This window comes from Strix aluco, chromosome 2 (genome assembly GCF_031877795.1).
Source record: "Strix aluco isolate bStrAlu1 chromosome 2, bStrAlu1.hap1, whole genome shotgun sequence".
NCBI lineage: Eukaryota > Metazoa > Chordata > Aves > Strigiformes > Strigidae > Strix > Strix aluco.
This window is the reverse complement of record NC_133932.1, coordinates 113,976,068-114,000,760: the sequence shown is the minus strand read 5'-3', so window position 1 is coordinate 114,000,760 and position 24,693 is coordinate 113,976,068. Positions and strand designations below refer to the sequence as shown.

Below are 24,693 nucleotides of genomic sequence, written 5' to 3'. Positions count from 1 at the left end.
GAGGATACCAACAGTCTTTCAGTATCCTCCCCTGCTCCAAGTACCTAAAAATAAGCTTCTTCAATAAACTACAGAAATTTGAGAGGAATTCTTAATTTTTAAAACCTTTATCAAGGTCTAACCAGAGCCACTTCTGCTCAACACAATGGGCTGAAATCTCATTTTATCATTTCAGTCTGTAACAAAAGGTAGCAGAGCCTGGCCTAAGTATTCAGTCAGGTTTTAACATCTTATTCTGAACTGCAGATTGTCTCTAAACTATAGTGTTCTGTGTGTCACAAATTTTGTCCTATGCCTTAACATCTGTTAAGTTTCCAGGGTCTGTCAGGTTCAACCCTTGGGGCAAAGAAGAGAGGCATAACTCATTAAGCAGCTGAGTTACTTTCAAGTCACTGCACAACTGTTCTGTGCTAAGTATGAGAGTTTTAAGACTTTTGACTCTTGTGCACAGGAACACAAAGTAGTGGTCTGTCACAAACCATGAAAAGGGCAACACTTACACCAGAAGTACTGAAAACAGCTAAACCCAAGTAGTCAGGAGATACCAGTAAAATGAACTTTATTTTAAAGCTCATTAGATAAGCTTCACAGTAACACTAACAGAATTAGCATTTCCTTCATTTTATGTACCCCACATGAAAAATGTATTGTTTAGCAAGAGATGAAACATAAGTGTTTCTGCATGCTACTAACACATTTCACCATCTTATTATCTGATAAGTGCTTTGGATTGCAATAATCAAAAACTTCAGAACGGAAGGATTTCTTCTGGGAAGCCCTTATGAACGGGACAGACACTGGCTTTTTATTGACATACCCAATTAGATGTCCAGACGAAAGAAAACTACCTTGGCATCTACAAATGCCTACGAAGGTTTCGATTACAACCTTTTGAAGGAGCAGTATATTTCAGAGCAAGAGCTTCTTTTCATCTTTAGTGATGCAAATGGTTAAATACTGCACAGAAGCTTAGTATGAACTCACAATTCCACAGGAATCTGAAAGTTACCAAGGCAATTTTCCTTTTAGGATAGTCATGACCAACACTATTACTGTTCTTCCTCCCATAACACAACATACCCCAGACAAGTCTTAAGAAAAAAATATAAATAGTTCCCAAAACAATGCATTCCCACCCCCACCACATACGACAGCAAAAATATCTTCTGTCATGGGATGAAATAACTTGCTGGAAGTGCAGTGGTTTAGTCCAAGTCCATGCTAATGGTGTTTTGATCACTCGGATGACATTCACCATTCTGTTGAGGCATTTCAGAATTTTTGTCATCATCTCCCATATCTTCAGTTTTATAATCACTCTGTTCGTTTAATGGGTTTTCCTCCTTAGGAGAGTCAACTTTTGGTTTTGGTTGTGTCACAACAGGCTCACAGACATTGTTTAGCTCCTAAAAGAAAGGGAAAAGATGTGGTCAAAATATGTATCGAGGACATACCAGCTTCACTAGTGTGAAGAGTCCTGTGCCCAAAACTGTCTGAAACTTGCTTCTGTATTTATTTCCCTGAGTCTGGACTGACAAGTACTTAGTGTACCCTGAAATAAATGAACCAGTCTACTTTCTGAAGTTTGGTGGGCAAAGTTCTTGAACTTAGTATTTTGGATTTCACATGGGTTTTTCAGGACTATTTTGTGCCTACCAGTAACACCAAAAAACAACCTGAGTTTAAGGTGACTGAAAGACATAAAATGTCAATAAGCTGCACAGAATTGTATACAGTATAGTACAGCTCCTCTGCTTTCTACTGAATCTCCTTCTGTCCATACATTCTAACTACCTTTTAGAGAACTCTGGAACAGTAAGATGAAATTCGGGGAGGGAGGGGGACAGATATCAGTCTAGCTTTAGCACCAGCCTCTAAAATTAGTTTCTTACTGTACTTACCTGTAGTTTTCCCTTAATTTCACTGGAATGCACAGCCGGATCCTGATCTAAGCTCTTCTTAGCCTGTGCACTCACAGCATTATTCATCCACTCTACCACTTCACTAACACACTTCTCTACTTTCATCATTTCCATTTCATCGATATGGATGTATTTCTCATCCTGTCCAAATACAAACATTTTGTATTAGTTAATAATGTCAAGTTTACTGTCATCAAGTTATGCCAACAAGACTATCCCAGTTATTTACAACTTCTAATCTTGACTGATTTTTCAAAATAGATGGCAACAAGCCAGATCTTGTTGCAGCGAGACACAACAAGAAATACAGATGTCATAATAAAGCTTTCTTTGCCCAATAGTCAAACAAGAAACCTAGTTCACAGAGGGAATAAAGGCTTCAAACAGGTCATGCAATGAAATATAACATTAAGAGGGCTGATAAAAAAAACCTGTCCCCTTCCTCCTGGAGAGCCCAAGGTAGTATAGACAGTGCAATTCTGCTGCACACAGGAAGGGAAAGGATCAGAGCTGTTCAACTTTAGGAGCACTCCCTACAATGCCAGCTACACCAATAGCTGATACCAGGAGAAGGACCTACCCAGCAACACAACCTATGATTTTAGCTAAGAATTCTAAATATGGATTCAAGTCTTAAATGTACTACTTTCAATCATGCTAGTTATTTCAAGACTGTAATACTACTGAATGACTTCACAATAATTGTTTCTGATGCAAGTCTCAAACTGGATTAGCATGAGTGTTGTGAACTGCCCTATTAGAGCTCATTAAGTTGAAACCTAAAGAGTAAATTTTCAAAGGCAGGAATGCTTACCAAGAAAGTAATCTTCAAGTACCAATACAAAAAAAAAAAAACCACCAAACACCCATATATATCAAAGCTGAATGTTTTAAGTTTATCCTGAGTAGCTTTTACACTAATGCTTCTCACCATAGCACAATTCTTGTTCCCAACAGAACTGGAAGAGCACACTTCCAAAAAAGATTAGCTTTTAAAAGATCAAGAATCAGACCACAGTCTAACCCTCACTCTTTATAAAAATGTCCTTTTTGGCCTGAAAACATCCAGAAGTACCAAGCAACTGAAGAAATTATATACTGTGAGAGATTTTTTTGAGCACTGGGAAACATTTGCAGTGTTAAATTTGTGACCTATATAACAGTAGATTGCAGCTCATCTGAGAGCGAATTTGAAGCCTCTGCCAGCTGGTGAGCCTCAGTGAAACACTATGTGGTAAAAAGAAAGGTTCTCTGAGGCCACTTACTTTATTCCTGAATTCCCCAGCTATTGTAGCATAATACTGGAGCCTGTGTTCCAATTCTTCTAACAGCTTTGGTCGTTCTTCTGCTTCTTGATAGCGCATTTCAATTGGAGTACCTAATTTCTAGAAAAAGCAATTCCTATGTGTTATGCAATTCATTAATATTCATTAACATTGTTTTGTGTGGTATTCTGGAAATTGTGCAGTTTGGGCATACTAACAGACCTACCTTTAAATCCTCTAACTTGTCTACATACACCTGCTTAGCTTCATCCTCACCCTCTTCATACAGCCAGCCTTCTGTCTCTGTTAGGAGCGCAGAGAATCCCTGCAGATCCTACATGTCAATAATTCAACATGTCAAACACCAAAATATGCACCAATTGACTGTGTCTTGCAGTGACAGGACACTGGTAAATATGCAGATTAATTCTTAGACTCCTACATAAAAATTACATTTCTCTACTGCAGCTTTTACCTAAATAAGTCACTTAAACCACACCAGCTTCTGAACTGAGAAACACACAGGCAGCATTTACAACCTTTTGCCCTTGATTAGGCCAGTGCTTGGGGTGCAGCTTTAATTCATGTTTGCTGTTATGAACACAGCAACACCGCTTCCCCTCCTAGTCACCAACTTTATCTGGAAACAAGACTTTACTCCCTTTGTGACAAGATTTATTTTCAGGGATATGTACTATTTTCTAAACCCGAACTTAATTCTGGATCAGTGCCAGCCGTCATTCAAATGAGTTAGTTTTCAGCTATTTCCAGGGTGGCTATGAGAAAGCTTGACCAAGGAATACAAAATAGATATTTGGTATCAGTATTTTCAGAGAAGCTCCAGAAATGATAACTTACCTTTTCACAAACAAACTTTTCGTATGGTCCAGACAACTTGTCCCTGAACTCGTACACATATTCCTCCACTGCATTCTTTGCATCATTTCTTTCTTTCTCCAGTTTATCTTGCATAATCATCTTTCCCTACATAAGCACAGAAAACAATTAAAAAAATGCCTATGCTCAAACAGCATGCTACATAGCACAGCTCCTGTAAAATATGGTAATCTTCCAGAGTCCTTGACTCACTTAACTGTTGAAATTCTCATGGCTACACAGTGGACTCACCTGAAGAAATGGGTTGCACTTCTCTAGATTACAACAGCTTGAACCAATCTGTGATGTCATTCCATAGATCAGTGCTCTGATACCATTGCTATAAACAGCACTTCAATCTTTCTGATTAACATCTGTCAGTTATGTGTTAAAGTTGGACTGTGTATTAGCTCACTTAAATTAAGTCCACACTCCAGAGTTACAGTAAAATATCAGAGGTTGCCTTTAACAAGCAGATCAATGGTTAACAACTGCAATCAAGAAAGCAGTCTAAACCACACTCTAACTCACCTCTGTTTCAATATACATATTGAGGAGATCTTTTCCTAACTGCCAAACCAAGTTAGCTTCAATAGGTAGTTCCACATTCTTCACTTTTATCTTGGGTTTTTTAGCTTCTGGGGGCTGATCACCTTTCTTCTCATTTGTCTGAGTTGGAGAGAAGAAAAAGATCATTTTCCTGACCTCTTCCTGATGAAGTAGCACTATGATGAAAGAAACATTCACAGGAAGAACATGCAGAGATTTTCTGTGTTCTTTCAGAATCTTCAAAATATACATATGAGTCACTTTCAGGGATTCCACCTCCTATTGTAGTCTTCTTACAGCCTATTTCATGGACAGTAAGTACTGAGCTGCAGGAATAACGTTTCTCAGATATATGGTATATTTGCAGGTTTCTCAAAAATGCCTATCTGTAGCTTAGCACTTCACTAGTGATGCTGACAGTGGTAAGACTTTAACCCAACACATTTTTCATCTTATACAGATGAAAGAGCAAACTTCTGGCAATATCATGCAGGCATATGTTTTTCACATAGATTATTTCCTCTTAGGTTTATGAATTCCTGATCCCAACTTCTTTCAGCAGACCGAAGAAGCTTGGCCTCTAACAGCTGTTAAGCAAATTGAAACGTCTGCAACCCAAACAAATTAGCTGTACAACACTGCATAAAGACAGGGAAGTGGTAGATCAAGACTTCTTTCAGGAATTCTTTTGAAAACTCTGTATAAAAATAATCACACAAAGGCATAAAAATTAAAACTGGTTCTGAGAACCAAGTTCCTTCCTTTTTCCTGGAATATGCTACCATTTTAAAAGCCACCATTATAGAGCACAACATTTTCAGAGTTAAAGGGTCACTCACTTTCTTGACATCTGGGATTTTCTTTTCTTCAGAGGGAGGTTCTGATGAAGGGGGAGACTGTGATGCTTGCTGACCATCAGTTTGTACCTGGGACTGCGTTCCAGCCTCACTGTTCTCTTGCTGGATATTTTTCTGAAATGAAAGCCCCGGCACAAAGGACGTAGAAGGCCTATGTTCTTGTTGTATTTAATAAAAGTTATAGGGCACTTCACCTCTGACACACATACTGTACTAAGAGCCCTACAAAGCATTCTGTATATATGCAGAAACACACATGCTTTAACAGATACAGATTAGGTGTCAGTTCAGAAAGACTTGGTGAAAATGCTACCAGTGCCAGGCTTGCCATATAATACTCACACGTGTGTGTGAGCATGCTAACACTTTCTCACAAAAAGTGGCTTTTAATTTATTGAGTCATAGCTTTTAAGTTTTTTCTCCCCTCAGAATACTATTAAAACACTAAGTACACCACATCAATGCTGCATTATTCCCCAGTTCCCCACCCCCCCTTCAATGCTGTAGAACACAATCCAGCTTTCCCTCTCACAAAAAGTTCCAAAAAAACTTTACTAATACAAAGGATTACACACAAATCCTTTCAACACAGAGAACATGGATGACTAACAATCCAAACCAAGTTTTCTCATTTGGAACAGTCTGATTAACTATGGCAGCTGTAAGAAACCCATCCTCAAGCAACCCACCTGCTGCTATTTGGCACTTCACCCAATAACTGATTTTGAAATCCACACAGTTTTGAGATAGCACAAGTTTTCTCCTGTTCTTATAAAGACTTTGTATTTCCTGACAGCTATACATATCTCAAAATTAACCTCATTTTGCTTCCTTAGAAGGCATTTTTCTTCCAGAGTATGTAACTGCAGAACACACTTTCATCAGTAAGCACGTTCACACAAGAAAGGTCAACTTACATCACTTGAGTTTTCAATAGGCCTCTGGTCCTGAGACTCCACTTCAGTCTCAACACCAACATCTTCACTCTCTTCACTTTTAACTGGTTCTACCATGGATGCAGTGGACACGCTGAAAATGCCATGAGTATTGACACGGACTTTCACTTTGACTTTAGACTTCTCTCCATCTTTTTGGGCTGCCACATTCTGGATAACATACCTACCTAAAAACAAAAGAATTACTACTCACACAGTGGAATTAAATAGGTGATATTACAGAGCCAGTAGAACACCTCCCTTTCTCAGAGGACACATTATGTCAATGTTAAGTGGTATGTCTTTTTAATACAAGCTACTGCCCAACATAGAAACAAACAGTAGTTGTACAAGTGTTCTTTCCAGCTTCTAACATCCATGTAAATCTGCCATTACCTTTTACCCTAGAGCAGAATGTAATTGTTTTCTAACTCCTGTAATACCCAAAACAAGCATTGTGAAACTAAGAAACAGACAGACAACTAGTTTAACAGTAAATGAATAATCAGATCTCCTTGACATTAAGAGCATACATATTTTTCCTACCTACTACATGGTTATATGTGTATCACCAAAACAGTGACTTGGAGATTACAACGCTTGTATAGTTACAGAGTACAAGTTCACTGATTTCATCACAGGCTGGATACACATGTTCACACACACACACCCCGACACCCACACACCATTCCCTCATCAATAGATCTGAACAACAAGCATACAAGCTTTTACCTGCTTAGTTCACAGGCTAGAGAATGTAATTCCCCCTCTCTTGTAAATCCAGTAATAGTAGAGTTGTGACCTGTCCTCCCTTTTGGTAGTCTCATCAGAACTACTGACTCACCCATTAGTACTACTAACAGTTCTGTTCTGAGCAGAGTTAATCAATGAGTGAACTGAAACCAGTCTGATTTTCAGTTCTGTTCTTACCAGTTTGTGGAACAGCAGTTAAACACTTTCTCATTTGTTAAAGCTATATAAATTGAACACTCAACAAATCCCACTATCAGTCTTTATGGTAAGAGTTAACAAGAAAGGAAGTCTGCTGTTTCTGTAACTACAAAATACTGTGCTGGTTTCTAAGGCATATGGTATTTGAACTTTGACTCTCAGTGAAACAACCACATAATTTGCTTCAGAGTAGAGAAAATAACTGATGTTTCCTGTTAGAGTAACAGTTTTTGGTACCTTTGTAGTGCATTATATATTAGCCGAAATATTGGCAAATCAGATGGAGAAGTTTTTGTCCTATATATTCTCCCACCCATTTTAAAGAATATTTATAAAGCTTAACTTTAACACTACAATTCTGGTGATACTGTATTTTAAGTGCATTGTTAACCAACAGGACAGCTTATTGTCAAATACTTAACCAAGATTTGTCATTTCTTCTACCACTCTGGAAAAAAAAAGTTGAGCTTTCTAACAAAACCAAGAAATTACTTGACAACTAGTAATAGCTTTATCTTAATTTTATATGCAAACATACAACATTTAACTGCATGATTAGAACTCAAGAGCAATTATTTAATTGGCCTGTCTTTACCATCACAATCTTTAACTAACCACACTGTATATTCTTTGTGTCAACACTGTCAATGTTGTAATTTGTCAAAAAGGATGAAAGAGCTGCTTATAAATGTTACCTAGACAATTCAAATCAATACTGTAGTCTTGTAGCTGCCACTATTTCAGGCTGCCTTGATTAAAACTTATTCAGCATTACATCAAACACAAAAGTATAGGAAAACACAGCAACAGCTACTCAAAAGGTGTTTTAAGTTTTTTACATGCAGGAGATATTTATTTTTTAAGTATTCCTAGCTTGCTTTAGTGATAAGCAGGAAAAATATAAAAGTTAAGAAGTTATCTTTTGCAGTGATAGCCCCAATTCTAGTCCTGGGCATTTGGCTATAGTTTCCCCTCATTTCTTCACTGGACTGAAGCAACTTTAGAAGCTAGAAAAATTTTAAAAAAATCCAAATTCAGTTACCTATGAAATGGGAGAACTGAAAGTTGAGTCCTTCAGACACAAAAACCTAAGTATATACATCATAACCATGCTGTAACACAACAGTTACAGAACTGATTTAAGACCAAACAATGTGAGACACCACCATTTCCAGGACAAATACTTACCAATTCTTGACTCGGGATATGGGACTCCATTAGGATCAGAATAAAAAGCTTCTAGCTCAAATGGACCTTTCCTATAGAAGGTAAGAACCTTGGAGAAAGGTGTTGCATGATTTTTGCTGAAGACCTCATGAACCCTATAATTAAGAGAAAAATATCACTTTTAGCAGAGTATTTGAGCTGAAAGGCTTTGATCTAGGGTCAGAACTCTTCAGAGAAACATCACCATGTTTTGACACATTTACCCTTCTGAACAATTCCAAGAAAGATACCTCACTACTGTACTGCAAGGAAAAAAAAATACTGTTGTCTACTGTAATGGGAAATTGTCCTATTCCACTAATTTTGAGTCTCAGAAGCAAATAAGTTTAGGTGTAGGCGGCAATTCAGTGACAGACTATCAGCAGACCTCCAAAATTTGTTTCCTGCAAAGACATTATTCTGAGCTTGGAATAGCATAATTTAAATCATAATTTGCACCCTTCCTCAGTTAGTCTCAAAAGGCTAATTATAGCCCTGTTAATTCCTTACTCATTTACTTTCTGTGGCTCAGTTGAGAACCCTGACACCAGATTATTATTCATTCCTTGATATGACAGAAAGACAACCAGCTTTATTTTATGTTCTTCCTCTAGGGTCTGTCCGCTATTATGCCAGACTGATCCTAATTTCCAACTAAGTTTTGTCTCCTAACTATGTAAGGATCTCATCTAATAACCCAAATGTGAGAAAATAAGAGCTTCACCTAGAATGTGAACCCATAGGTTGCTCTCAGAAGCATGTGACAGAACAATTAGGTTTTACATCTCCACGGAAGACAGACTGAAAAAGAAAAGGCTGAATTATAAAGAATGAGAAAGGTATGAACAGGTCCCTCTAGAACCTAAAACTTCCCGAAAGTTAAACTAGGACCTCCGTACATCCTAGACAGCAACTGCATTTCCCACAGACGTGGCACAGTTAATAGTAGATAGAGTCTTAAGACACTGCAATTGCAAGAAATTTCTCTTACAAAACCCTAAGAGTTAAATCCTTGCTTCTGTTTTCAGCCAGACAAATGGCATCCATGTAAACTCGTGATATTTACATAGTGCATAATGTTCCTACTAAAACAAGAAACCAGATAGGTGTTAGGAACACCTTGAATTAAAAAAAAGCCAGGAAGGAAAGTGGAATCCGGATCCAGCAGTTCTAGTTCATTTTGTATTCCAAAACCTGACAACAGATAAGGGCAATGCAAGACAAGATATTGGTTGTTAACTCATTCAATCACAACTATTTTTTTAATCTTTATTTTTTAACATATGAGGAGTTACAGTTAAAATTTCAACGCATGCCTTTACACAATCTCCACTGTCAACCATCTCTGGTACATGGCCTATGGGTTTTCTGCATCAGAATGCCAAGATCCTAATTTAAATGCAACTGAGAACATTATCCTTGAATTACGAAGGCCAAAAGCTTCACAGAACTGTAGTTTGAGCTACATACCCTTCAGTGTCCTCTGCTTCTGTGTTCCACAACAAAGATATGGGGAATGGTGTAGCATCTGTCACAGAAAACTCTCGCACTTTAAAAGCTGGAGAAAGAATTGCACACTAAAAAAAACAGACATGCATTAAAGTTGGTTAACTGTTCTACTCCACCTGCCAAGACTGCTAAACATTTTTAAATAAGAATGAACTGTGTTGACTTTACTAAAACAGAGCTAGGCAAAATGCTTGATTTCAATAGAGTATAAGAAAACAGAAATCTCATATAGAAGTGGGACTTTTGGCCTTATTTTTACCGTAGCTTGTGAAAAAAGGTAACAGTCTAAACAAACACCAGGACTGTAAAGAATGGAAGTGCTGCATTACTTAGTCCTAAAAGAAGTGGTTTTATCTTACAGGTCCTGCTTCTTTCCCTGGAGACAACTGATTGCTAGTGATGGAAAGCAATTAGCGAGATAGGGTAAAGAAACAGGTCAAAGAAGAGAGGGTGACTAAGAAAATAGCTAAAGGGAGAAAAGGAAGAAGGTAAAACGAGTGGTTTGCTTGTAAAATATAGTTCACTAGTTGGAAAGTGTAAAAATGTGGAGGGGAAATAGAATAAAAGTCTGTTTCACATTGATGGAAAGTTGGATAACAAAAAAGCAAGTTTTGGGCTCTCCATAGATACTTCTCATACACTTTGTTGATTAAAAATATCTCTTCCCTCAGCTTGACAGCTACTTAAATTTTTCTCTTTAAAGATCCCTAGATCCTGCCCTTTTGAAGACTGAGCTGCTTACAGAATACACCCAACATCAGCACTTCTAGTAAAGTACTGCACCATAAAGGAGTACTCTGAACTTTTTAAACAGCATAGTTCCATAAAAAGACCCAGTGAACATGTATGTTCCCTTGTGTAATTTAAAATGGACCACTTCTATCATTTCTCATAAATTAGCTTGGCTAATTCTTCACAGAAGTGCTCTCAAGCCATGTAACTTCTAAGTTTATCAAGTGTTGCCAGTACTATACCTGCAGAGCACAGCCCCTAGCTATGGCTTCATCTGCATTCAGTGTTGTACTGACATCCTTGCCAAAGAATTTAGCAATCCTCTCTTTGACAGCAGGAATGCGGGTTGCTCCTCCCACAATCTCTACAGCAGTTACATCTTCCACTTTCAGTTGTGTTTGTTCCATTAATGAAAGCAGAGGCATCTCTATCCTTTGCAGCAGGTCAGCACACAGTTCTTCAAATTGTGACCTAAGGAAAGAAACAGAATTAACTAAAGAACGCCTGTCCCACCACTAGGATTTCCTGGTATTCTTGTTTCTAAACCGATGCTGACCAGGTTTGTTAACTACACTGCAAAGAGACTTAAAGCCAAGGCCCTGTGAGTAGGCTGAAGTGACAACCATAGACAAGGTAGCACATGAACAGCTGCTTACAGATTTTCCTATGCTGATATCAACGTAGTTAAATAGGATAAAAGGTATTATTTGGGCAGGTGCTATATATTTGCCTCTCAGCAGAGAGTACAGATAAGAATACAGAAGACATTGATACTTCCTTTACAATGAAAAACTGTTGCCTAAATATTGAAGGGAAGAAAAAAGCCACCCCACCACCCTCTTGACAGTACTTACAGAACTAACAGTGACTGCAAACTAAGTTCTGCCTCTGAGTGTGTGCAAGAGAGACACACACATTCATTTATACTCAGGCCATAATCAAGTCATGCCCCATAAACACCTTCTCTGTCCTCTGTTTCTCTCAATATCCACAGTACAGTAAGAACAGAAAAAAGGAACAAAGTTCCAATTGCTGCTATCTTAAGAGTAGTATGGGATTTAGGTTACCTAAAATAAGCAGGAGGCCTAAATATGCAGCCAACCCCCTGCCCCCCGGTCTGGTTTGCATGCATCAGTCCATGGTTTTAAGAATGTGTCATTCTACAAAAAGAATCCAAGCTTCTTATGCATGTATTATTACACTGAAATGTTGCTCAGGTATCTGAACAGTATATTTCACAGCCTTAGTTATTCTAACATTACAAAAATGCCACACCTATTCAGCACTTTTAGCACAGTAAGTTTCTTTCAAACATGGACAGAGACACTTGTTTAAGAAATACAGCCACCAAAGCAACAGCCTGTCTTGCACAAACTCACCTGTTCATTTTTCCAGATACATCAGTATCATTCATGAAACACTCAATATTTAGGGGAATGTCTGTGCTATTTGAACTCATTAGTTTCTTCAGCTTCTCACATTCCTGATACAGACGAAGAAGAGCTCGAACTTTTGCTTTTGGATCCAGTTTGTACTTTGATTTTATTTCTGCACAAAAGTAATCTACTAGCTTTCCATCAAAGTTCCTTCCACCTAGGAAAGGGTCAAATGCTGTGCCAAGTACCTGGTTTGAAAGAACACAATTATTCAGTCTTACACTCAGTAAAGATCAAATGGAATAGCAGTCTTCCAATATCAGCAAGTCTTTTCTTCAAAAAAGGCTGAAGACAAGTCAGCCTATCTTCCAATGCACAGGCCTAAGTACTTCAATCAGCCAAAAATTGCTCTTCACTATTCAATTCACATCAGACAAAAAATTGCTCTTAACTTTCACAGTGGAAGTGAAACTACGTAACTAGGTGATAATCCTAAGCATTCACAATTTTAATCCATACACACAATCATCTAGATAAAACAAACTAAGTGATAGCAGTTGTATTATATATCTTATATTGGTCTAACACAGGAAATTTACAGCTCTATTTGAAACTATCCTAATGAAATTAAGGACGCTGATAAAAATCTTCACCTTTTGACTCACTGCCACTTCCCATGCATTAAATTATTTCAGAATTTTAAAAATAAGCCAGATTCACAGGCTATTCGATTCATGTCTGATCAACCTTTTTATTTTCATTTAATCTTACTACCTTTAGTTTACTCTTGTTGAATGCACAGGCAGATACTTGAAATGCAGAATGTCCCATATCAACAAACACAACTATCCGTGGCTTCTCTTCAGGAGCTGGAAGGTCTTGTTTATAAATTCCATAATTCAGAGCCACTGCAAAAATAAAGTGTCATATTATCAATTCAATCTCTAGTGATTCTCCAATTGCATGCCATCACATCCCTGTGAATATTAAGCTGCAGGATCAAGAGCAGTAAGACAAATCAAGACATACATCTATGCAAGGTCTTACCTACATGAAACCTTTATTCTATTAATAGATGCTGTAGGATCCAAGAAGCAAAATATCCTCCCTCCGTCATGTATATGCTCTCTAAGTGTTTAAGCACACAAAACTAAGAAGCAACAACCCTGTTCAGGGATTTTGTACTTTGGTCTGTTTATTAAGAACTCATTTTTTTGCTTTGCATAGTAATCAAAAGCACAGAGCATCTTTATGACAAAACCCAAACCCAGTTTTGTATTTACAAGGAGTATCTCCCAGGCACGAAGGCTTTGTCTGAGAATAGTGTAAATGGTCAGCAGAGGCTGCAAAAGGGAATAATCTCAGTCTATATAGAATATCAGGCAGGGACAGTTTGTGAAGTGCATCGAAAGTGTAGAACAGAAGCCAGTGGGGCATGTAAACACAGAATGATGAAGTCAAAGGAGACAACACAGTTTTGCAGCAGCCTTCATTCTGGATGGGTAGCAGTGTCAAAGCTAGGCAAGATGCTGATACCGTAATTGAAGATAAATAAAATCCCAGAGAGTCTTGGCTACATGGTTACATAGCAAAGGCTGAGATTTTGGCATGAGATAGAACATGCAAGAACGTACATTTGCATATGATGAAAAAATCCTAAGATGAAGATAACAGCCAGGATACTAGACAGATTATCAGGCAAGAGAATTAGAGCATTAGAGAAGGTGGTAAGGAAGGCTGGGAATATGTGCTCTGAAGAGCAATGTTTTATAGTCACACTGACATTCTCTCACTTTGAGAGAAAGGGACACCGACTCCCTCTCCCACATCAAAAGCAGAAGTTCCAGACCATCTGAAACAAGGACAGCCAAGTTTTCCAGTGACCAGAAACTTAAGATTTATGGATTCTGGTATCTAATGAAGTTCCCCTGCAGCTGGTGCACTCACTCTCATCTGTGTGGATTCTTTGGGGTCTATAAAAACCCAATAACAGCACTCAATCCCTCCCACAAGCAGTCATTAAGAGGTGGTTAATTAAAACAAAAACTCTATTTCACAAAATTTATCTGTGATATCCTTGAGATCTAGGTTTGACTGAAATAGTGTATTGATGTGTTCATTCACATAACATTTGTATTTGAACAGACTGAACACATTGGCCTTGTTTCCAAGCTAAAAATAAATCTATGAACAAAACTTGATAAATCACAACAGAATTTGCCTTGTTTAAAAAAACCTAAACCATTATTTTTCTTTTCTGCACTACACCTCAGGACCCCTTCCCCAAAGATACAGTAAAAGGTTCTTACATTTAAAATATTAGGAAAATTTGGGTAGTACTTATCAGGCCTTGCAAGGTAAAGAAAACACAATTAGAAATGCTATGTGCTACACAGTAAACAAAGGCTGCTGGTGCTGCTAAGGGGATGAAAGAGCTATCTGCTTTTCTGGGGACTGTTCATCCAATGACAAAGCTTCCAAAGATCCTTGCTAAAAAGTCCTGAAAAGCTCTCAAGGTTCTTGCATGGCCAAAGACTGGCCTGATACATTTTGCCATAGAAAAAGGAAGTGACAGTGCCTTTTTTGGCAAGGCCTTTAGTTGGCTTCTATCACCCCATCATGAGAGGATATCTCTGAATTGGGTGTGAAGGATTACTTTTGCTTTGATACAGAAGGGGGTTGAAGAGGCACTCTTTTTTGACTGCTAAGGTTGGAAAACACTTTTTTTTGAGTGCTAACCTAACTTTTTTTCTTTCTGATACAGTTTCTTCATAAACATTTTGAAAATGGAATTTGAAGGTTAAAAATAGAGGGTTGGATATTTATACTTCCTCCTCCTCTCTCCACAGTCACCCTAAAGATGTACAAGCCTTGTAACTCAGAAGAACCCAGGCACATGGGACAGTGTACCTACTGTGGGGTCCACACTCACCCAGTTTAAGAATTCACACTACCACACCTTCTCTGTAGCACTCTGCCATATAAACAAAGAATTAAGCTAAAGCTAGATGACAGAAACATGCACCTATGGCTTTTGCAATGATACTGTCAGATTTGCTCTTCATTAGGTGCAAATACATAGTGTTCAATGTAAAGATCATAATACTAATGGAACAGCTACGTTTACTAGAAATCCTATACATTACCATGTAGATACTCATCTGAAACTGATTCTGGAAAAACATTTTAAGATATCACTCCATCAATGCATATTTAAGACTGCTTTACTCCTTTAAAAGATAAAATAAAATATAAAATTCAAAAGCATGAATCCAGCCGGTGTGCACTAAACATGCTCACATGGAACATTCTCCCAAAGTAAACTCTTCCCTACTTATCTAACTAGTAATTACCTTCTGGTACAGACCTCTACTCCCCAACCCTTCCCCCATGAAATAAGTACTAATTATTATGTCATTTAAAAAACGTGGAACAAATGCTCTCAAACACAAACAGAAAAATGCAGGAAGACAGGGTAACAGTGTTTGTTCTAAGAAAGACCAAATAAACTCTTCGTTCTACCAATGTGTTTTTAGAGTTCCAAACAGATTAGCAAAGGAGATAGTACTCAGGGAGATAACTATCACTAAATCTTCATCTCTTCTACCCCTTCACACAGAAGACATTAAAATGAAAGACTGCAGATCAAGAGAAGAGCAACAAGTTTTTAGAACATTTATGTCTCATGTCTGATTTTTCAAGTCAGCCCTGTTTCTTAGAGTAACTAAATTCACCCTCTATCACACCTTTCACTTGCAGAAACTGCTGTTTTATTCTACTTACCTGCTGTCATGTCATTCATTAATCTAAGACAATTTAGTCCAACAATCTGAGCTGCATCCAGAAGGGACCTCCTTTCAGCATCCGTGAAAAATGATGGAACCTGAAGAAAGCAGGTGAGAATGGGAATTTATATCCAGACAATAAGACACTATTTGAAATCACACTATTTGAAAGTATTAATTTAAAAATGGTACCTATTCTTCCTCTTTGAGAAAGACACTTGCTCACTGCAAGTCTTCTAACATGCAACTGCTGTACTGAATCAAGGTTTCAAACATTCTGTTCAATCAAGCCAAGATGGAATTAAACAAGCATCAGCTACCTTACATGAGCACACACTAGCAAGAAACAAATGAGCTATTTGTATACAAACGCTAGGAACCTTAGTTATTGGTGCAAAATATGGAACTGGGTATTATGGAGACAGAGACATGGAATAACCTTAATCAGAATTAGTAGATGTACTCCTGTCCAATAAAGAGCAAAAAAAAGGTACAGCAATATTATAGATTTGAGAGATGCAAAGAAATAAACGATAACGAATAAAGAGAATCTGTTTTTATCCAAAATTACTTTGGGCAAGAAGTGGTAAGAGATTCTGAAGGAATATGTTGTTGAAAATTTGTTACAGATCTCTAGCATTGGTGTTAGACAGTGAGCTCTGATGTCCTCAGGGACAGAAATTACATCATAAGGCGACACTAACTTTCCAGGTATCGACTGGAAAACAAACTCTTCTAATAACAGAACTAAATATACCTAGATGTAATGTGAGACAGACTTGTTCAGAGTCATTGAGAACATGGAGACAGATGTTATTTTATACTCAGGCTTTGCAATGGAATGACTGTTCTTATCTGAGGTCATTTTCTGTGCAGTCATAAATTGAAAAAAGTTAACTGACTGAGAAGACAAACATAAACAGGACAGAAACTAAGGTTCTCAGCAGCCAGAGGGCAAACTGTGATAAACAAAGGTGTCTTTAATGAATAATTAGTGCACTTAGTCATGGAAACAAGATGCAGCAGAAGGGTATATACCTGGATCCCAGAAGCGTTCTGGGTTCAAAAGTTCAGACATCTCCAAAAGAATGAATTCATGAAGTGGGTCAGGGTCTGGAATATGGAAGCAGCCCTGAAATTTCTCTGAAGCCAAAAGTTCTAAAGCTAGTTAGGAATAATCCCTTTGTAAGTGCTTATGCAGTGTTCTTTTTCACTCTACACGAATAGAAACAAAATGCCCTCAATAGCTGAAGTTAAAAGACATAATGTTCCTGTGCACTACAATTACTTACAGAAATAACACAGTCTGTTACTGGCTTTTTCAGGTTGCTCTCTGCAGTCTCCTTTAATTTAGTCAATAACATGGCTGATATCTGTTCCACACTGAAGATGTGCTCCTCATCCATGTACATGACCTGGATAGAAGAAATAGGTAAAATAATTCCATTATTTCAACTGAAGGAAAAATTACTTACATTTAATGTTTTTTAATACACTGGTGATTAATACTCTCTCCATCATGACATGCTTAATCATTTCATTATAGAACTTCACTTTACAATTTAATTTTCCAGTTGAGTATCTACAAAGCAATAATTCCATTTTCACAGACTTAACACATCAATAACTGTATCAACTCTATAAATGAAGTGGCTAGGAAGTGATTTAAAAAGTGACACAAGTCTAAAATGTGACTAAAGCTAGACATGGTCACACAGCATTATGCCAAAAAAGTAAAAGTAGCCATCAACTTTCAAACTGTTGCCAACTGCAAAAGAGTCCAGAATTACTTGCTGACTATTTTCCCCCTAACGTTTTTATGCTTCTGCTCAAATATGTGAAGAGTCTCCAAAAGAATGAACTGTGCAACAATAGTTCACCTATGCACATAAAACAACTAAAAACTTAAGATGAAGCTCGGCAAAAGGTTTATTTGTTGCTCCTTTACCAAGAAATTATTCTTGAGCCACCATTTTCCTGTGCAATAGAATAAATGGCAATGATGAAGTCAAAACAGCACTCACCTTTTATTCACACTGTCCAATTTGGGGAAAAATTAAACATTTCAGTTTTAATAGAAAAATTGTTCTCAAAACATCCCAGTCTTACTGAATGTTACTTACTAAACCAATTCTTAAAACTTTTAAATGACAGTTAAATAGAAAAACCCACTAATTTGTTCTCCAAACAGCCTGAGAACAAATGAGAAATACAAAGTAGCACTGTTCTCCCAATACTACACTTTCTCATACAGTAAGACTCCTACACACACTGTAATTAAAAGAAAACATTAATTTGTCTGAATTTATCCGTTAAATTTCACAAGTCACAAATATAATCAAAAAAAATCATCTCCTCTTTTGTAATGCTTAACTACTCTTCAAGTCAGAATCCTTTCTAATGAATAATCTCTTCTGTAATCTAATTATTACCTACACCTGATCTATACTGAAGTTCTGAGGCACCAGTTCAAGGTATGGAGAAAAGCAGGAAACTAAACGCAGAGCCGCAAGCTAGGGTCTTCATTAGTGAAGCACCAGCATCCGTTATGCCAGCAAGGCTTCATGATCAGTATTTTTATATACTTCTGTAAATGAATACAAAGTTATTAACTGCAGGTATTCTAGGAAAAGCTGACATTGTGTCAGCAAACCCCATGAAATGTAAGCAAGAGTCAAACCTGCAATGTGGTGCGAACTCGTTTTGAACATCTGTTGAAAGTAGCTTATACTGGGCAGTTCACTAAAGACAAGCATGTCACTCATTTATAGCAATTATTCTAAAGAGTTCCTACTACTTTATAAAGAATTTGTAACCTTGTAATTAAGACTGTTGCAACGCATTCCACACAAGAGTGACAGAAAGGTTAATACTTTGAAATAAAACCATATGACCTCGTAGTTATCTTAACAGTTTTTCTGGTATGTTTGAGCTGGATGTGCAATTTCCCAACAGGGAAGATCACGTTTCAGCAATTACTTGCAAATGAACCTTAATTTGATAGTTAACATCCACTATTTAAAGATGAAGCTGTCTATTAATACAAGAGCTCTACTTAACTGAAAGGTTAAAAGAAAACCTTTAGGGTAATTCAGTTATTTTCATGACTAGGTGCTGCAATGTAAACTTATACATTTAGCTATAAAACCCAGAAAGATACACCATAAATTTACCTTTACTCCAACTCCACCATTCTTCATAGGAACCAAATCATAGCTCAACTTTTCTTTTTCCTTCTGAACAAAAGAATCATTAAATGCACGGCCATGGAATCTCTTGAAGTTCGATACCGTGTTGTGGGCATGAGTAATTTGCTGTAAAGAAAGACAGGATATTTAGAAACCCACTCTTAATTGATCTGCAATGCTCAGTGCTGTTCTGTATGTCCCCAAGCATCAGTCAGGTTTTAAGACAACTGCTCACTCGTCACATCTGTTTCTGTAATACCTGTAATTACTATCTGGTACTTTATATCAGTTCATTACTCCAGAAGATTATATGAGTCAGGGACAGATACTTACAGACCATTATATTTTAAGCATTCTAATGATTATAAAAGTATCGCCAAAATCTTGAAGCAATAAGGTGAGCAATAACAGGACCTATAGTGCCCAGTACTTTAGTCAGCTAATTTAGACAGAATTCAAACAAAGATAGGAGCCAGCTTCACAAGTAGTTGCATGCTTGTAAACTGGCACTCCAATCCCAGCCACCTCACCTCCAGCTGTTCACTTTAAACCCCATTACATTAAGTGCAACAACTGTTTTCACAGCTACTAAGTTTCAAGCTGGTAAGTCTCCCCATTCATTTCAGTACTTACTTTTTTTCCAGAGCTACTTTTAACCCACGTCATTTCCCTGTTCATGTTCACCTATCAGCCACACAAAATCTTCCTCCAGAACAGAAAAAGTTACACAACTAGACCGGCCTAAAAGAGATACTGAAAGTATCTCAGAGTAGAATGAATCCTATTCTATTGGAGAGAAACCACAGAAGTGCATTGTTCTCTCCAGAATAGATTTAAGCAGGCACCAACAGACTGCATGATACTAACTCAAATGACAAGCATACTGAGGAAGATTTCTAGCATTCACTACCCTCAAAGGAAATCATCAGTTTCTTATTGTATGCAAAATTTTCCATCATGGATTTGAAGAACTTGAGCTACATCTTACACTAGAAAACTATGCAACTATGACAGTTCTCCAACAGAAAAGCTCCCTGACAAAGAAGTAGGCCATATTAAACAGTAACTTTCATAAAGCTCTGTGTGTGGAGAGAAAGATGTCACACCCAAATTCCCCACTGGGAATCACTCTTGGTTTATTCTAAATCACCAGACAGGGCTCAGTAATTATTAGTAAGACCATGAGTTAGTACAGTCCAAAAATCATGCCAGGAACTATTCTAGTACTTTAATGCAATAGAGTATTTAGGTTCCTGTGTCCAAGATCGTTTCCCGACATGGTCTCATTTATTTGTACAGCCATAACTTCAGAGTACTTGAATGCTACGTAATTCACAGCTGTATTGCTGAAGAACGTAGAAGCAAAAATTATTACCATGCAGTGGGCAGAGAAGCACAAACGCTCTGGTAGCTTTATAGCCTAATTTAGAATTAACCTCAGAGCCTTTTCTAAAGGAACAATCTTAAGATATTTTTAGAGTAATTGTATGCCATTAGGTCTGTAGCATGTTTTAATATCTTCCTGCTTAGTCACAATTAAGAAAGCTGATAATTATGGTCTGTTAACTAACATACTGCTCTCATCTCCAGTGCTACTAGACTTACCTAAAAGAAACGCGAAGTCTCCGAAAATTCCTTTCAACAGCAGCTCAAGTGTTAAAGATAGCACTTCTGAGTATTATGTGCTCTCACACACATTATCATGTTGTTGAAGTCACCAGCCAAAACCTTTTTTTTAATTTTGTTTTGGGGGGGTGGTGGTGGTGTTATTTTTGCTTGGGGGTTTTGGGGTTTTTTTTTTTGATTTTTCTAAACTAAGAAACTAATGCGAATGGAAGGGATCATTTTACTCCTTGATTTAAGTAGCTACTACACCCTAGGACACTGAAAATATAATTCAGTTGTCCATGTCAAGAAACTTCTACATTTACAAAAGAAACCCAATTTACACCTCAGGTAGTCAGCCAAACTGGACCACTTACAGCAAGAGAAATAAAATGATAAAAGATTTCAGAGCATTTAAGCATCACATTCTTTTCTTCCAGCAAAAATACTTAGTTTCAACTGCTACGACAACCAAACATGAAGGATTCAATATAGTAACATACTATAAATGTTATTCTGAAGGCAACTAAAGTCACAGGTGTTCATCACTGCAAATATATGCTTTTAAATGTAATTCAAGAGACAGAATCTACTTCACTTCCAGCTTACTTCACATTTTCAAGAGCGTTTACTAACACATGTGAGACTACATAGGATTCAGATCACTTGCTGTTTTGAGTAACAACTCATTTCTGCACACTGATAGTCATACCAGTTTCTGACTTGAAACAGTGGAAGCAGTCAAATAAACAGAAGCAATGCTAAAATGAAATTTAAGGAAAAAACACAAACATATGTACTTTATTACTCCAACTGTTAGCCTGTAACTGAAAGTGTATGTGTGTTTGTGAACATGTAACCTATTTGTATCGCCTTGGCTGTTCAAAATTAAGAGGGGAGCTATTACAGTAAGAAAAAAAGTCTTCTTTAGTGCTCTCTCCATGGAAACCCACTGCAGTCCTTTTACTACATGGGAGATCCGCACAGGCCAGCGGAGGCTGCACGCTTGGTCTCCACCAGCACCAGTTATGTAACAACCTACAACACAATAATTCCAAGATTTGTCAAAATTAAGCTCTCCTTCTAAGTTGAAAAATACTACTTTAACAAAGAAAACATTCAATCTTTCAGAGCACTTCAATAAAAAAGAAAACCAAAACCAAACAAAAATCACAGGCATTTATCTTTCGGTGAAACCAAAGTAGTAAGGTACCTAAAAAGCTTTAAGAATCTGAGCCAAGACTCTCCCTTTACATCTAATTTTAAGAAACTCTACACAGCATTTAAATTGTTTTCCTTCAAGTGCAAGGAAAATTCTATATGCAACCATTAGGAAAAGAAACCCCATGACCTAAAGTTGTCAGAAAACGAACATGTTCAACTGGAAAACATTACAATTAATGAAAGAGAGAGCAGTAACGTTCTAACAAAAACATCCTGCATTTCTCTGAAGCAAGCACGGCAGCACAGTGCAGCATTTCTAAAATAAAAGGCTTAACAAGGAAAATGAAGTTGCTCGGTTTTAACTACAGCAAGCCAACTCTTTACACCCACTGGTACCTGAACAGTTTGCACTGGCCGATTTACTGTTATGCACAAACGCCAGGAAACGACCTACCTGGTTTTTAGCCGAGACACCAATAGCTCTGTTTTTGGATCCAAACGAAACCACCGATCTGAAAAGCACAACGGGCTAATTAACTCAGTATTGACAATAAACCCGACCAAGGACTGTCACAGATTCATCTTCTACAACTGCAAATAGAACACCAAAGTCCTTCTGTTGAAGTGCCATTCTTCCAGCTTGCGGTAAAACACTGCAATAAGACTCTCATCCATCTTAAAGTCTTGGCTCGAATCCAGGACTTCTCAGGATGGTTTATCCGAACAGCTAAACACGGTAATTACAATTACGAGCTCGCATTCAGACTACATCCCACCCATCTGTGTTTAGCTTCTCATAAGTTTACAACTAACTCCTGCTTTGAGCCGGAGGCTTTCTAACCTGACTCCAGGCTAAAGAACAGCAGCCCTGGGGCAGTTACAAGAGTCCCCCCGACGGCAGAGAACGCGTGTGCCTCTGTGGTGTCCCCATGTTCCATTTAAAGCAGGCTGCCCTGACAGGGGTTCACCCCGCAGCCGCCGGTTTCCCAGCCTGCCGCACCATTAGCCGAGAAGCTCCCCGCCGCGGGCCGGCCTCCATTTCCAGCCGGTGCCCCCAGGACACGCTCCGGCCCCATCTCGAGTGGGGGGGACACGGGAACACACAGGGGCACGCAGCAGAACACCGCCCGGCCCCGCGCCTCGCCGCCCTCGCACATCTGCCCTCCGCGCCCCCCCCGCGCCCCGCGGCAGCCTCCCGGGAGCCCGTGAGGAGGCGGCGAGTGCCGGGGGCCGCGCAGGCCCCACACAGCGACACCCCCCACCCCCCCGAAGCTTGCAGCGCGGCCCCCCCGCCAGCCATGGACCGCCCCCCCGCCCGTGCGGGACCCTGGCGCTCCTCACTCACGGCGTGCACCGGTCGCTGAACTCGTTGGCGACGGTCTCGATGCCGCCGGCCCGCGCCACGGCGATGTAGCAGCTCTGGAAGCCCAGGTCAAAGCCCACCACGGCCATGGCCGCCCCGCCGCCGGGGGGAGGCCCCCGCCCTGCCCCGGCCCGGCCGCTCCCGGCACTGCAGCCGCCGGTCCCGGTACCGCGCGCGTGGCGGCTCCGTGCGCAGGCGGGAGGGGAGGGGAGGGGAAAGGAGAGGAGCCGGCACCGCCGCTTTAAATATGACAATGAGACGAAGTTTCCAGAAACTGCGACAACCACTCACCGGCTCCACGTGCGGCTTCCGCTTCCGCCTTCGGCGGCGTTCTCGAACAATTCCTGCCAATCAGCGGCGCCGGGGCCGGGTGACGCGAGACGTTCCCATGGCGACCGCGGACGCCGCCGACCCCGCGAGGGGAGGAGGCGGGGCGGGGCGGAGGCGGGGCGGGGCTGCGCCGGCCGGTGTCAGGGCCGGCGAGGCGGGGCGGGGCGGGGCCAGGCGGGCAGGGGCGCGGCCGAGCGGAAGCCGCCGGGCGGGGAGCGCGGACAGGCCGCGTCTCTCGCCCGCCCGGCGGCGGCCGGTAGCCCCAGAGCCGCCTCCTCGGCGCGGTCCCTTTACCACACCCTGGCCCCCTCGCCTTCCTTTCCCAGCCCTTCTGCTCGCCGCCTCCCCTTTGCGCCTCGGTGCGGCGCTCCTGCGCGGCCGTGCGGTTCTCCCCCCGCCCGGGAGTCGCTCGGGAGCGGTCGCGGGGCCGGGCGGCGCAGGGCTGCCGGGGAGCGGGGGCCGTGCGGGGAGCTCTGCGGCTGCTCTCTGACAAAAATAGCGTTGGGGGGCGGTGAGCTGTGTGGGGGCTGAGGCCTTCCTGAGGCGCCGCAAATGGCGGTACGCGGCTGTTGGCGGCCGCTTTGCCGGCGGCGGGGCGGAACCAGCCTGGGTCTAGCCGGGGGTGACGGGGGAAGGGCTCCAGCCATGGCGGCCTGGGCGGAGCGGCCCCGAAGCCGCGGGGCCTACCAGCCGCGGAAGGAGCGTGGTGACAGGGCTCTGAGGAAACTGTTGGGACGCAGATGAAGTGCAGTGGTGCTCTGCTGTTCAAGCAACTTGTATTTTATTGAGCCTCTGTGTGTGGGAGAACGGTATAAGCAGCTATCTGTGACAGTATCCTTACTCCTCTAATACACTGGGAAACCTCTCTGTGGAGTCGACTGTCACATTGTTACAGGTATCTTCCCCGCTGTGCTGTTTTGATGCTCTTAAGGCTAGCAAAAAGTAACAGCGCAGGTTAAATATATCAGTGCTCCAGATCACTTGCTCTCCTTAAGAGGACTTCTATCTCTGTGTCCAGTGCTGCAATCCACTATAATATAAATATCCTGTTGCCTCCTTGCTGTCTAGCTCTCACTGTTC

At 40.0% G+C, this 24,693-nt stretch overlaps 1 protein-coding gene across 3 annotated transcripts; it reads right to left on the bottom strand.

Moving 5' to 3' along the window:
- Positions 1-542: 542 nt before the first annotated feature.
- HSPH1 (heat shock protein family H (Hsp110) member 1) lies at positions 543-23,502 on the bottom strand. 3 transcript variants are annotated; one of them, XM_074815883.1, is made up of 19 exons: positions 23,266-23,284; positions 22,375-22,432; positions 21,664-21,794; positions 19,137-19,277; positions 17,256-17,378; positions 15,962-16,061; positions 12,953-13,086; positions 12,182-12,426; positions 11,045-11,273; positions 10,032-10,138; positions 8,544-8,677; positions 6,387-6,592; positions 5,452-5,583; positions 4,595-4,732; positions 4,046-4,171; positions 3,414-3,521; positions 3,188-3,307; positions 1,902-2,063; positions 543-1,406 (listed from the first exon to the last, which is right to left on the bottom strand). In XM_074815883.1, the coding sequence occupies exons 3-19, from the start codon at positions 21,697-21,699 to the stop codon at positions 1,206-1,208; spliced, it is 2,442 nt and encodes an 813-aa protein (XP_074671984.1). In that variant the 5' UTR covers positions 21,700-21,794; positions 22,375-22,432; positions 23,266-23,284; the 3' UTR covers positions 543-1,205. The 3 variants fall into 3 exon arrangements, with proteins under 3 accessions (XP_074671984.1, XP_074671985.1, XP_074671983.1); XM_074815884.1 differs by having other exon boundaries at positions 20,757-21,794; positions 23,266-23,283; XM_074815882.1 differs by lacking the exon at positions 21,664-21,794 and having other exon boundaries at positions 23,266-23,502.
- Positions 23,503-24,693: the final 1,191 nt, after the last annotated feature.

Excerpts from the sequence above, each read along its gene's own strand:
- HSPH1 (XM_074815882.1), bottom strand. The coding sequence starts at position 23,372 with ATGGCCGTGGTGGGCTTTGACCTGGGCTTCCAGAGCTGCTACATCGCC. Across the intron at positions 17,379-19,136 it reads ATGGTGGAGTTGGAGTAAAG|GTCATGTACATGGATGAGGA; the intron begins GTAAATTTATGG and ends TCTTCTATCCAG. Across the intron at positions 1,407-1,901 it reads AAATTAAGGGAAAACTACAG|GAGCTAAACAATGTCTGTGA; the intron begins GTAAGTACAGTA and ends CCTTTCTTTTAG.